At 34.5% G+C, this 14,903-nt stretch overlaps 1 protein-coding gene across 3 annotated transcripts in view; it reads right to left on the bottom strand.

The window, feature by feature from the left end:
• Klp98A (kinesin-like protein 98A) overlaps window positions 1–14,903 on the bottom strand; it is a 289,085-nt gene that overhangs the window by 98,264 nt on the left and 175,918 nt on the right. For all 3 annotated transcript variants that reach the window (XM_081730769.1, XM_081730768.1, XM_081730767.1), the window contains exons 9-12: window positions 14,559–14,731; window positions 6,935–7,171; window positions 6,061–6,250; window positions 561–732 (exon numbers count right to left, since the gene is read on the bottom strand). In XM_081730769.1, coding sequence (XP_081586895.1) covers window positions 561–732; window positions 6,061–6,250; window positions 6,935–7,171; window positions 14,559–14,731 — 772 coding nt within the window. The remainder of the gene's footprint in view (window positions 1–560; window positions 733–6,060; window positions 6,251–6,934; window positions 7,172–14,558; window positions 14,732–14,903) is intronic.

The following is a 14,903-nucleotide window of genomic DNA, read 5'->3' on the forward strand; positions in this document are numbered from 1 at the left end:
CTGCACTAAAAATAATATGTAAAACAAATACTCTACTGAAGAAAATTATAATGACATTCTTATGAAACTTCAAACTGAAAGAAAACTAAATTTCATTCTATTTACATTCATTGATTGATCTTTACATCCTTCGTCAGAAGCGAAGCTATATAGGACGAGAGCTACAATTTAAAGTAGGATATATCTATAGACAATAGTAATGTGTTCAATACTCTTCCACCGGAAATCGAATTCGGATCCTCGCGCTCAAAGGCACACGCGTTAGCAATGAGACCAGCAAGAAAGGTTATTATAATCGTAACGTGATTTATTGAAGGGCGTATCACATTACATGTTGTAAATGCCTGAGTGATTTACGCCTCTTTGTTATACTATTTATGCTAGTCTACATTACAACATTATGGTTAACTTAAGCTGACTTATTAAAAGTTAATAACGATAACTTAAATATCAAAATATTTATATTCTTCTTACAGGAGTTTTTCAAAATTATGTCGCAACCCGATACACTCATGTGATTTGATATTCCTTTTATATAACACATTTACAAAATAACCTACCTTGTTGTAGTTAAATTCTCAGTGGACCAAGCGAGATCATTTGTGGACCAACTAAGTAGAGACATACGTGATAAATTGAGCTGAGACTTGCTACCTTCTTTCCTCAACTTCGCTGCTTCAACTGGGTCATTGTAACGAAACATATTTGTGCGACCTAGAAGTATTATGCATCCTGCAACAACAACATCATTTCGTCATTAATATTTCCCTTTATCACAATAATAAAGCAAAACTCAAAAGAAAAAAGAAGATAATGAAAACTTAAGTTTCCTCTTCAGTGAGTCCTAGCCGAGCATAAAAATGAACCAATATTGTATATACTTGTATTATTGAATTAGCCATTAACTAGCTTCAGAAAATAAAGATCTTCTTGGTCGTATATTTATGTGTGTCAATGTTCTCTAAGATTTCTTAATTTATTGATCTAATTTTGATTAAACTTATACACCATAAATCATATTGATATACCGATTCTACTTCTTATTTAAAATAACTGGATGTTTTATCTGAAATACCTAGTATATATAGGGTTTCCGATGATCATCTTGAGTTTAGCGTCCTTTTTAAAAGTGAGACGTGGACCTATTGATTAACGTGGAATCCGAACCACATGCGGTCCCGCTGGGAATCGAACCCAAATCTCTCACGCCAAAGGCGCGTACGCTAATCGCTTAGCCACCAAAGAGCTCTAGGGTCTTCGAGCAAGGATGGTGGGGTTGATATGATGGCACTTCGGCTATTGAATGCTACCCATTTTGCTTGCCCACCCAAATAGTGTATCCAGTGCACAATAAATGCAGTGCTTTCAGAATACACTATACGTACTGTGTAAGAACCTATTATTCGCATGTCATTATGTTTTTATGTGTGGACCATTAAACCCCTTCTCCTTTCAGGGTATGTACTTCAATGAAAGTGTATTGTTAAAAATTTGTAAAATCATTCCTTTTCATCTGCCATGGACTTAAAATGCATAGGGAAATATCTCTGTTTAACTCAGCGATCCCAAAAACTATGGATTAGGCACTAATTTCGATCGTTTTCGATTATTTTAGGATTTCAAGCCCTTCCACCCATGTGAACTTAATGGCATCGAGAGTATCACTATTTATCTAAGCGACCCCAATAATCTATCGACTGGATATTAATATCGGTCGTTTTCGATTATTTTTATATATCACTCAACGACAGCATTGGAATGGCCACTAATTCATCTCAGTGACTCCGAAAACTATGGTTTAGGCATTAATATCGGTAGTTTTCGATTATTTTTACATGCTACCTTCCTTTCCACCCCTATGCCGATGGTGAAATAAAAGCCTACGTTAGCCTTGATCAACTCATGTACCAAATATCATTAAATTCGGGTCTGGGAGAAGTTGGCCGCTGAACAACGCTACTCATTTTTATTACATACAAAATGTCCCTTAAAATGAAAATTTTCAAATTTGCTGGGTAAGAACTTTATTTTAAATGAGTAATTTATATACCGAGTTTCACCATTGTACCTTGACGGGCTCGTGACATTCTGTATTTTTGGCATAAATTTTTAAACCCCTCAATCATTTACTCTTCCGGAAACTAATGTGATAAACACCTAAGTTAGGCCAGGGTCCATTCTCGTACCAAAAGTCATCAAAATTGGTCAACAGGTATAGGAGCTAACCATCAAACATTTTTACATTAAAAACTTCTTGAATAGGCTTTTTCCCCTTAAATAATAAGTACATGTCAAAATATGAAAATAGTAATTAAAAAAAAAAAGTTCTTACCCTTAAATTTTGTTATTTTCCAATTCAAAAATAGAAGTAATAAAAGCTCAAATATCTATTTGGTCTAGGAATTAATTCGTGCGGTTGGTACGCACACATTGAAGCTGTAGTACAAACACAAAATACATAAATACCTTAAGAAAAATATTGTCCATCGCTAGCCACCACTTTCGCCCATCTGTCAGGCAATGTACGGATTCCGTGGCGAAAGAAGTCCTCATCCTTGGAAGCGATCCAGTCAGAGACCCATGTTTCGATATCTTCTGAAGAAGTAAACCGCTGTCCAATCAAATCGTTGTTCATGCAATCGAACAAGTAGTAGTCCGAAGGAGCAACGTCTGGTGAATACGGCGGGTGGGGTAAAACTTCCCATCCGACATTTTCTAAATAGGTTTTGACCGGTTTTGCGACATGTGGGCGAGCGTTATCATGTTGAACAATAAGTTTATCATGTCTGTTCTCCCATTCTGGTCGTGTTCTGGCCAGAGCTTGCTTCAAACGCATTAATTGTCGTCGATAACGTTCTCCATTCATAGTTTCACCCGGTTGCAGCAGCTCATAGTACACCACACCTTTCATATCCCACCATATGCACAGCATAACCTTTGCACAGTGAATATCTCGTTTTGGTTGTGATGGACCTGGTTCACCTGGTTTCACCCAGGCCTTTTTTCGGTTAGGGGTTCTCGTAATGGATCCACTTCTCATCACCCGTAACAATTCGATGCAGAAACCCCTTTCTGCTCTGTCGTTGAAGCAGCAATTCGCAAATGGTTTTTCGTCTTTCAACGTCTCTGTCTTTCAATTCATGTGGAACCCAATGTGACATCTTCTGAATCATTCCCATGGCTTTCAACCGTTTGGAGACTGTTGTTTGATCAACGCCTAATGCTGCTGCAAGTTGTTCCTGCGTTTGACACGAATCCTGCTCGAGCAATGCTGTCAATTCTTCGTCTTGAAATTTTTTTGGCTGTCCAGCTCGCTCTTGGTCTGCCAAGCCGAAATCACCACTTCTAAACCGTGCAAACCACTTCTGACACGTTCGCTCAGCTAGACCATGGTCACCATACACTTCCACCAAAATACGATGACTTTCAGTCGCACTTTTCTGCATGTTAAAGTAATGCAGCAGGACACTCCGCAAAAACACTTTATCAGGCACAAATTGCGCCATGTTCAATTAACTACAAACTTGTGTTGTTGACGCTTTAATCCACTGCCCTATACTACGAACGATACGCGATGACAGGGGTTTGCAACACATGTGTGGATACACGGAACTGTGGGACGCTCCGTTCGTTGCGCCATCTCTTGTTCACCCGCACGAATTAATTCCTAGACCAAATATTTATATTACTATGAGATACAACAAATAGCAAATAATCTTTTATCTCGATTTCGTCTCTTTAATTTATCAGATGTGTCTACTGAACAAACGAGGGAAAATTCTAAAAGACAGAAGCTCAAATATCTATTTATATTATTATGAGATATAACAAATAGCAAATAATCTTATATCTCGATTTCGTCTCTTTAATTTATCAGATGTATCTACTGAACAAACGAGGGAAAATTCTAGAAGACAGAAACTGACGCAATAAAGAGTTATCTAGGCATAAACACTTCAAAAAAAAAAAAAAAAAAAAAAAAAAAATGATTTCAACTAGAGTCCTTTGTATATTTAAAAGACAGAAGGTTGGGAACAACTATGCACATCATCATATTTGTGGGATAAGCAAGCCCCAGTATCCTTTAAGAATGACGGTTTTGTTATTCAGAATAGCAAATGAGAAATTTCAGTTCAAAAAGATTCACCGAAGGATTTTTAAAAAAAATAATATAAAAAATAAAGGAAAGATAAATTTCCACAAATCTCTTTTCTGAATAACAAAAACAAAATAATCATACGTAAAACTAAATAATCGAATTCACGGCTTATTTACAGTTTTCACTTTTCAGAAGTTTTCAGTTTCACGGTCGGAAAGTTTATAAAAATAAGATTTCCTGATCACACAACAATAAAATAAAATAAAATTAAAAAAAAAAAAAAAAAATCCGGTGTGGGACCAAAAACAGAAAGTTTCAAAACAACATTTATTTGCTTCTGGTTAAGTTCTTTTCTTGTTAATTTGACAATTTATAGATTTTCAAGGTTTGATAATGAAATTTACCGCTTATTTTTTCTTTTCTATGGTATACAAAATCCACGGTTTTCAAAGTTGGGGGGGACGTCCTAAAAAAACATCGGGGTAGTTTATCATACATTTTTCAGAGGTATCGGGGTAGTTTATCATACTGACATGAACTTTTATTAGAATTTAAAAGTTGGTGATACCAGGGTTTCCACAGATTTTTGTAAACTGTCTTCCCCTGACAAAACTCACCTATTTCCCTGATAAAAGTTTGTATACTTTTTCCATTTCTTCGTAATCCCATATGTTTATTTGATTGATTGATTTTTAGTTTAGCGTCCTTTCAGCAACGAGGCTATATCTGAGACGTGGACCTACTGATTAACGTGGAATCCGAACCACATGAGCTCTCACCGGGAATCGAACCCGGGTCTCTAGATATTTAAAGATAGAGCACTAACTTCTTATAAAATAGGTCAGCCCAGAAAACATGCATATTGGTCTACGCGATACGGAATTATCCACACATATACAAGGTATTAAGACTATCAACTGTTGAGAAGTTTCACGGTCCAGCTCCAAAGACTGTCATTAGATCCTGATAAAATTTATATAGATCCTACGAGAAAGTATACTCTTTGAAACTTAAAAGAATAATTAAAATCAGATACATCTGTGTTGAAGTTATGTGTAAGTATGTACACAATGAAGTCAGTTTTAATTACGATAGTAACACTGTCAACCGTTGAAGAGTTTCATGGTTAGCTTCAAAGACTATCATCAGATTCTAATTAAATTTATATGAAACCACCAAAAGAACATACTCTTTCCAAACAAAAAGTAAACCAACAAAACTGGTGGACCTATGTCGCAGAATTACTCTTGAACATAACGTGCAATATAACCTAACCACAAAACATGGCACAACGCGCCTTGATATAACTGAATGCATCTGTAACCTATTATTCTATATTACTGTGTTGTGTTCTCTAAATTCCAAATAACCATATTACTTCAAAAAATACATCAACAAAATTGGTGCGCCTATGTCAAACTTATGTCGGAGTGATCATAAACACGATTATGGTATGAACACTGTCACCCTATTACTTCAAACCTGCCTTCATTATCGAGAACGACCACTTGGTTTCAGTAACATTAAAGAATTTTTCAATATTTTTTCTGATTTTCCCTGACAAAATAAAATTTTCTGATTTTCCAGGTATGGGGGAACCTGGATACAAAAATACATCATTACGCATTCACGGGATCGATGTGTATTTATATCAACCGGAGTCGAAGGCTTAACAAGGCAAATTGTGTCAGAAAATACGTTTTACACCAGCTTACAGATCAGCATTTAAATCTGAACTAAAAAAATAACTGTACAGTTTAAGAAATCCAACGATTCACTACCACAGGAGCAAAGGCCAACCATGCAAACTATTCTGGGTCAGCCAGTAATATCTGAATCTGAATTACTACGAAATAGAATAGAATAAACTCTTTTTGATATTTGTTACTCTGTGAAAACTGCGAAGTTAACAAAAAATCATTAGTTTTCTACTACTATAATACACCTATTTATTTTCTTACCTTGTGAAAGGCGAGTAGGTTTATCAATTAACATCGTATTTACCCAACATTGAGCTTGACCTTTTGGTATCAAAGTAGCTACACCTTTCTCCAGTATTATACTACAATGTTCTGGTTCCACTCCACTGCCATTTAGGAGAATGTCTTGTTTCACCGAGGCATCCTCTGAGCCAATCAATGTTTCTCCTTCCTAAACGAGAGAAATTTGAAGCAATTAGAAAATACAACTGAGAGATTCTATGTATATTTTGTTATTGATACAAAAAGAGAACCGAAACTCAACGGAAGAAACACTTTAGAAAGTAAATATATATAGAATCTTCAATTATAAGCAGACACTTCGGAAATTTAAAACGAAAATAAGAAAGAGAAAAATTAATTTATAAATGAAGCATAGAAAGCGTAAGGAAAAATTTTCCTGTTAATAGATTCACTCAAGTATGCTTTTTTTATGTACAGAAATTTATTTTTCTTTCTGTGAATACTTAAAATACCGATATCTGTTAAATCTAAATACAAGCAATACAAAATTTGCATTTGTTTCTTCCTAAAAACTAAAAATCCACTACCATTAAAAGAAAATTCACTATTGATTTGGCAACACTGAGTCTACAGATAGCAAAAATTTGCTTGTGGTGGCTTTCCGTGACATTTTTCGGACTTCCTATTGCGTCGATAAAGGGTGTTGTTTACTTTACCGGCTGTGTTAACAATACTGATCCTAAGCCGAGGAGTATTTTTCAAATTAAGAAAAATGGAAAAAGGGTCGGCTTACAATTGTGTAGAGACAGTAACTGTTATCAATGAGTATCATTTCTCATGTCTATTGCCATGAAATTTTATCATAACACTATGTTTATAAAATATACTATACCTTTAGATGATAAAAAGTAACCCCTGTGCTGAGAAGATCATCGTCAATACCAACTAAATGCGGCATGTCAGAATCTAAAACAACACCATGACCAGATTTTCGAAGCCCAAGAGCTTTCTGTTCTTGTAAGATCTTCTGCGTTTCACGCCATTTATCCGCCCATTCCTCTCTAAGCACCTTCTCCTGTGCCTCTTTCTGCTGAAGTTGTGCCAACATTTGCGGTTGAGACTCGTAAAGCTATAAAAACATAAAATGAATTAATTTAATTTCACATATATAAAGAAAAAGAAATAATATTCTTATTCTTCTTAAATAAAGAAAAATCAATATTTTTCGCCAAAATTCAGAATTTTGCAAGTACGTGAAAGATATGTAAACACTGCGTAAATTATATATTTTACGAATGTTTCTTATTCTTGTGAAAATGAACGAAAAAAAATCAGCACATAATTGAGTAACTTTCTTCACAGCGAAACATAAATGAGTATGCAAAAACTGAAATATATATATATATATATGTGTGTGTGTGTGTGTGTGTATTACCGTCGGTGATGTGCAAATCTCAAAGCAGCACGCGTCCGTGTGTCCAATGACACCCGTTTCCGGACGACCACGCACATCTCACACACAAGCAGATGTTAATGCTATGAATGAGATGATTCAACGGGACTGGAATTCAAATAACAGTGAATGAAGTGCGCATTTCACATGCAAGTTCATACATCATCATCATGAAACACTTAGATATCACGAAGTATCAGCGAGATGGGTCCCCAGACAGCTCACACCACTGCACATGGAGAACCGTATGACATGCTGTCTTGAGTATTTGTTTCGGTAGGAAAGGAATAAACGTATTCCTCGACCAAATTGTTACAGAGACGAATAATGTGTGTTTATTACGTTTCGAAAAGAAAGTGCCAGAGTATGGTCTAGACACACAAACTCGCTCTAGCCATAAAAAATCAAGAATACCCAGTCCACAAGAAAGGTTTTGCCCTCCGTCTTTTAGGGCAACCGCGGTGATTCTTGCTGATGTCGCAGTAAATGGACAAAACTGACAATGTCCCAGCTACACTGGTTCGTCTACAATCTACTCTGCGCCGAAGTCATAGACGAAGTCTACATCATTCTGCATGATAGTGTGTGTCCCCATGTTGCTGCTACAGTGTTGCGAAAACTTCAGTCTTGGGACTGGGAAATTCTGATGTATCAGGAATAGATTCCAGACCTGGCGCTGTCATACTTTCATCTCATCCACCAAGGAATGCCTTGCCGGTAAACGCTTCCGCAGCGACAGTGAGGTCATTATGACCGTGCGTTAATGGTTCAGCCAGGGTTGCCAACATTTCTTAAGAAAAAATCGGAATAGGCCAATCGATGTTGGAGGCCCCCCCCCCCCCTCACCGACGACGACTATACGTACGGTGAGTCGTTGAAAACTGTAAATAATGAGCTGAATAACATGAATCTGAATGAATGCAGCACCTTATTTTTTTTCCCACCCATTGCTCAACACTGTTACTTTTTAAAGGTATAAGCAACAGGTTCAGGTTAAGCAGAAACATGCAATAAATTCAAACCAAAACAACTGCAATTTATTTAATATAAAAAAAAGTTTAGAGAGAAAATTATATAGATTTTTTTAAAATCACAAATGAGTGCATAACATCCTTAAGGAATTACTGACAAAAAGTATTACTAAAATAAAGTCTTATTCTTTGGCTAATCATCATACAACAAATTCAAACCAAAACAATTGTGATTTATTTAACTTATACAATGTTTAAAAAGAAAACTATATAGAATGTTTGGTTTTTATCACAAATGAGTTATAGTCAGCGTGGCGCCCACCGCTGAAGTAAGCGCTAGTGTTTGCAAACAAAACAAAACAAAACAAAAAAAAAAAAAAATTATCGCTGCATGGAATATACTGTCATCGTAATCGGCTGGATTATCAACTCAAAACAACTAGGGAATAACTATAAATTAAAGACGAGCGTCTATTTTTTTACGAGTCAAAACACAAATTTGTTAAATTAATTCTACATAAAACTGTGCGTTTAAAAGAATGAGTTATTCCTTTATTTAAAAAAAAAAAAAAAAGCCCGGCAAAGTATTAATTAACTTATTAATTTTGAAAATCAATAAATCGAGACAAAATGCGTCCCGACAAGTATTCAGTTGGGACACGGGACATAATAAAAAATTGGTACAGTCCCGACAGAATCGGGACGGTTGGCAACCCTGGGTTCAGCGTCCAGACAAACGAATCATTCTACTTGGTACCGAAAACTTGATGTCACATTGTGGAAAATGTCTTAATGTCAAATGGATTCTCTGTAGAAGAGCAGACAAATGTTCATGCTTCGTAACGCATATTTTAATGTATTTCTGTTTCACTGTGACAAATTTATTGAATTATTTCGTAATTGTCACTCGCAGAGCTGCTTTCTTTCTCCTCTTATAGAAGACCAGTACTAAAATGTACCAATACAGATAAAATCATGTACAAAACTTTACTGAAAGTAGTGTTCAGTAAGTTTTCTACACCACACAATTTGAATATCAAACTTAAGTAATTGCTAACCGCATTCTGATTCAAGACCAAATAACAGCCCTTAGCCCTACATAAATAGATCAATATTATCGATATATATAAATAACAAAAATATTTGTATTGAAAGACTTTTAATATTTCATTAAAATTAAAATACAGAGCTCATATTATTATAAGAAGCTCCTGTGAAATAATGCACACTTTTATTGCAATATCACGTTTATTTTGTTACAAATTAAAGAAAAATAACACAAATATAGGCTTATGTTATTACCAGTTTCAACGACCATATAAATTGCTACTTGATTTAATAGGATGCATATTCACAACTAACTAACTCTATGATCTATGGAACCCAGAGGTTTAATATCGCGTTCACAAAAACTCTCCACTGACTTCTGTCCTTAGCCAACTGGATCCAGTTTCTACTTCGTGTTCCTGTTTCTTCGAAATCCATCTTATTATTGTCCTTTCATCTGCACCTAGGTCTTTCTAATGGTCCTTTTCCGATTGAATTTCCAGTTAAAACTTTGAAAGCATTCCTACTGTCTTCCATTCTGGCTATGTGACCTGCCCATCTGAGCCTCCCAGACTTGATGATCCTAATAATGTTTGGTAAACGGTATAAACTGTGTAGTTCCTGGTTATGAAGATTCCACCCTTCCCCACTCCTGTTCCTCTTGGGTCCGAATATTTGTCTCAAGATTTTATTCTCAAATATTTTCAGTCTGTGTTGTCTGTGTTCTTCGCTCAGAGTAAGCGATTATGTTTCGCAACCATATATCACTACAGGCACGATTGTCATTTTATATATTTTAAGCTTCAAATTTCTCGACAGAATTCGCGACAAAACATTTTGAACTGAATAATAACAGAATTTCTTGCTTGCAGTCAGTATTTAATTTCTTCTGGATATGGTTCTGATCTATTAATATAGATCCTAGATATTTCAAAGTATCTACATTTATTATTAATTAAAAAGTACTTACCCTAAAAGCACCCAAAATTATGTCTATGTTTCAGCAAGAGAAAGAACTTTTTTTTAAAAATGAATATTGAAAAGATTTATATATTAATGTAGTGTTAACACTTTCTTTCAATTTACTACGTTATTAGTAGAGTGAAAAAAAAAGTGAAACAAAGAAGACTGAAAAGCAATGTCCCTTTAATTATTGTACCTCAGCTATTTAAGATACCAGTAAGTACTTATAAAGAGAAGTATTCAGATACAAGAGTAATTTTAAGGAAGATTACTGAAATAAGAAATGTAATGCTACTTGCAAAAAAGATAATCAAGCAGATGTAGTTTCACAGACAACGTTAGTTTTCCGAAAAGATATGTGCAGAGAAACACAATAACTTTTTACCAAAACGTACATAACTAAATGATTTTGAATGCTTTTGGGGAAAGTAGCATTAGTGAACCATCTAAGTTGTAAGATCAAGATTCGAAAAAAATATGTTACTAGTATCTTAACCATACCGCATAAAAGGCAGTGCACGAAATTTCAGATCTCCATCTATGATCCTTAGAGTTTAGTCGCCATTGGAAGTTGTCGACCAAAGTTAAGGCCAAACACCTATAGGCAAAATTAAATTATTTGGAAACATATTCACATCTTGTAAACGATACAAATAAATTGACTGACTGAACGAATGAACGATTTACTATTTCCGTTCGCAAGTAAAATAACCAGAATAACATTATACTTGTTAATCTTCTCTATAAATACTGAAGTGATGACGCATGTCCGGAGTGATAAATTCAAAGGCACGACGTATGTAACTATGTACAAAGATTGTGTTTAATAGGACTCACTAAATGTTTATGAAAACAACAGAGAAAAGAAATGTTAAGCTCGGACATTTTGAGCCACTCGATTTTTGAACCTATTGGCAAGCTAAATAAATTATCATAACAAAAAGCATTAGTTGTTTTGTTAAAGTGTATCGACCTGAATAAATCATATTTTATGGTGCACAACATTGGTGTTGTCTTGTAGACAACGTTATCCCGTAATAAGTATCAAATACATGTATTATAGTAAGACTCTCCAGAAATGTTTTCTTAAAAAAAGGGTAAAAAAGTGTTTAGTACAGTTCATTGGACTCCAGTATCCATCATATAATAAAGAGGTGTCTGTACAGAAAAAAAAAATCACTGCTGTCCAGGAAAAAAAAAAGTGTCTGAAAATCAAACAAGAAAATAAAACAGGTTCCCTACCAAACATGTCAATCAACCAGTTACTCAAGTACACTTTTTTGTATCAACTTCTCTTAATCCCTGAACTCGACTAGGCAAAATACAAGGGACGCCTTTGTGGAACGATAACGAGTCTAAAACTTCTAGAGTAAAGGAAGGAATAAGGCAAATACTTTGACAAATTTCTTGTAATATTAACAGAAGAAAGTACTACACTATTTATCTTTTCTGTTGCAAAGACAAGACCTACTATAGCAATTATTTTCATGCAAATATTTGTACAAGTGTTGGATTTGCATCTTAATGAAAATGCCTGTTGTTTGTTAAAGTGTTAATAATAATGAGTGATTTTCTAGTTTCAATTTATATTTCAATTATAGCCACACGCCTGTGCTCCGTAAAGATTTTCTATTAACGCACAAAATAACTTAATGAAGATTTGATTTAGATCATTGATATTAAATTGTGAATTTGCAGCATACTGTACTTCCTATAATGTATTCCTTCCTAGCAACTTACTCTGTTATTTGAGTGCACTCATCTTACGTCCACTACACTGAGAGAGAATAAAAATAGTCACTGAAAGCAAAGAAGTACTTCATCATCACTAATTCATATAGTGTTTCTTTTTCCTTCGTTCTAGACAAACAAAATGAATTGCGTGTCTTCGTGCGTTCTGTTTGAAAAATAAACAATTAGTTTCCCGTAACACCATAAAAAAAAATTACTCAAAACGATCGAAAAATGCGCAGTATTCGCGTTAAATAATGTCCAATAAAACACCAGCTGACAATTTGATCAATAAATAACAGCAACAGACTTGTTTGATTGTTCAAGTTTAGCATTCCTTTTCAGCATTGAGGCTATATGAAACATGGACCTCCAATTTCATTTGGATTCGACGCTAAAAAGGGCCACTAAACTTCAACAACAAACAAACATACCTAATTCATAGCTAATTCCAAATGTGTTGGGGCGGAAAAAATAGACAAGAAATACAAGTATAGACAAAAAATAGACCAGAAACAAAGACAAGAAATATATTTGCTTGTTTCAATACTGGAATCTCAGTGCTTTTAAACATAAAGATTCTCGTTGTTATATGCAGGGTGGGAACAGGGTGGGAACGCACAGAAGCGAATTCATGTACGATTAAGAAATGTCTACTGCGACCGTTAAGGAATAAGAATGTAGTTAGCAATTACATAAGTCTAAATATCGAAGTCGTGTAGTGTACAAAACCTACTAACACGTTGTGCAAGGCAAATTTATGTCTTGCTACGCTTTCTATAATTATAGTTAATATTAATGATTTTCGTGATCTTAAAATATCAAGTCCTATCAAGGAAAACAAAAATTAAATGAAATCTTTGAGTTTTACGTCCCACGGTTATGCCGGTTAGGCTAAAGGAAACGGTGATTATGAGAAATGAATGAAATGGTGGAATTAAGAAAGTGGGAGGAAACGGGAGAACCCCGAGAAAACCCACGCACACGGTGTTTGTCCACCACAAAGTTCACTTGGCTATCAAGGAAAACAATACAAAGTTGTATTAGTTGACTCTCTAATTGCTCCCTAAACTCCTAAATGAATGTCAAGTAAATATAATTAGAACAGTTATTATAGAGTAATGTAGATACGGCACAACAGTTTGCTCTGATAACCTACAATACATTTGCTTTTAAAAACATCTCTTTTTACCGTAGCTGGATAATGAGCAGTTAATTTGCTCATGAGAGTGTACATTTATAGTTCCCTAACAACTGTAAGAGTAATAAGAAACAGTCATCAGAACAGCGTTAAATATACCAAATAAAAGGTACGGACCACCATACTAATGTTTCTCTCTCCAATTCCTTACACTAAATGATGTTATGCTGCATCATATATTTATCAAATACGAGTATAGTTATGTTCCCGGAAAGCTTTGTTCGAAGAAAACTCAGCCCAAAAGTAAACTACTTGAACTTTCTAATGACGAATGGCTATTACGTATTAGGGCTATTTACGACGAAACATCTATTTATGAAATACGAACAAAATTACCTGAGTAGTTTACAAGAATGAACTACCCCCTGTGGATTCTTTCGAGACAAATGAGTTATGTCATATTGTAAGGTTAATAGTGAAATATTTATTTATGAACAAAATTGCCTGCGTCGTTTTTAAGAAAATCGTTAAAAAAAAAAAAAAAAAAAAAAAAACTAAGTCCCAAGAATAAACTCTCTCTTCTGGATTTTTTGTAGAAAAATGACTTATACCATATTATAGGGAAGTTAGTGGAGCATTAAATATGAACAACATTGTTACACACCATTTTCGAGAAAATAGCAAATTTTGATTTTCACCCTTGGGTAAACTGCCCTTACTTTTGGGGATTGGAAGAAATTCAAAAAACCTCCCGTAGGGAATCTTATAAAAACTTTAATTAAATTTGGTCTCGATACGCTTAATGGTATGGCCTCTGGTGAATGAATATCTTTGTATCAGGACGGACGGATATCCAAAAATCCGTTTTTCGGTATATAAAGCCGTGAAACGTGTAAATCCGCATTATTTATTTATTTATATAATAATCACCATATTTTCTTCTCTTCTATCGTCGCTGGAAAGTAAAAAAGCTGAAACAAGTGTAATACAATTCACGCCAACATCTGATAATTACTGATATATTTTTGAAACTCAGAATCTAAACTTGGTTACAAAACATGGTATTCATATGAATGTTTTGAACAGATAAAATCAAAAAGTTTCGGCATGAGCTTAACAACTTGTTTCTAAAAAGAACTATGTATAATGAAATATTTCTTTTACTTTGAAAGCTATGTTCAAGAACATGATATTTCACTTATGTACTTACATATTCAGTTCCTAACATAGCCTTCAGCTTTGAAATTTCCTCTCGTAATTCTCTAATAAGTTTAACATTAGGATCTTCATTAATGGTGGGTTTGTTAATTATGTTCTTTGCTCTATTTGCATAACGCAGTGTACTCAACGTTTCACCATAATTACAGTCTGCCGGAGAAATAGCTGGAATGAGAAAAGCAAACGATAAGAATTACTTGGATTTGGTAGTTTTTACACTTGAAATACAATCTCACGTGCTAAATACAGAGAAAACATTTAATTCTATATTATTCCCCCTTTAGCTTAATCTTCCAAACACATGTAAGAATATAAGAAATTTTAAAGCATATTAGTT

The sequence above is a fragment of the Thermobia domestica genome, chromosome 11, assembly GCF_964235325.1.
Source record: "Thermobia domestica chromosome 11, izTheDome1.hap1.1, whole genome shotgun sequence".
Taxonomy (NCBI): domain Eukaryota; kingdom Metazoa; phylum Arthropoda; class Insecta; order Zygentoma; family Lepismatidae; genus Thermobia; species Thermobia domestica.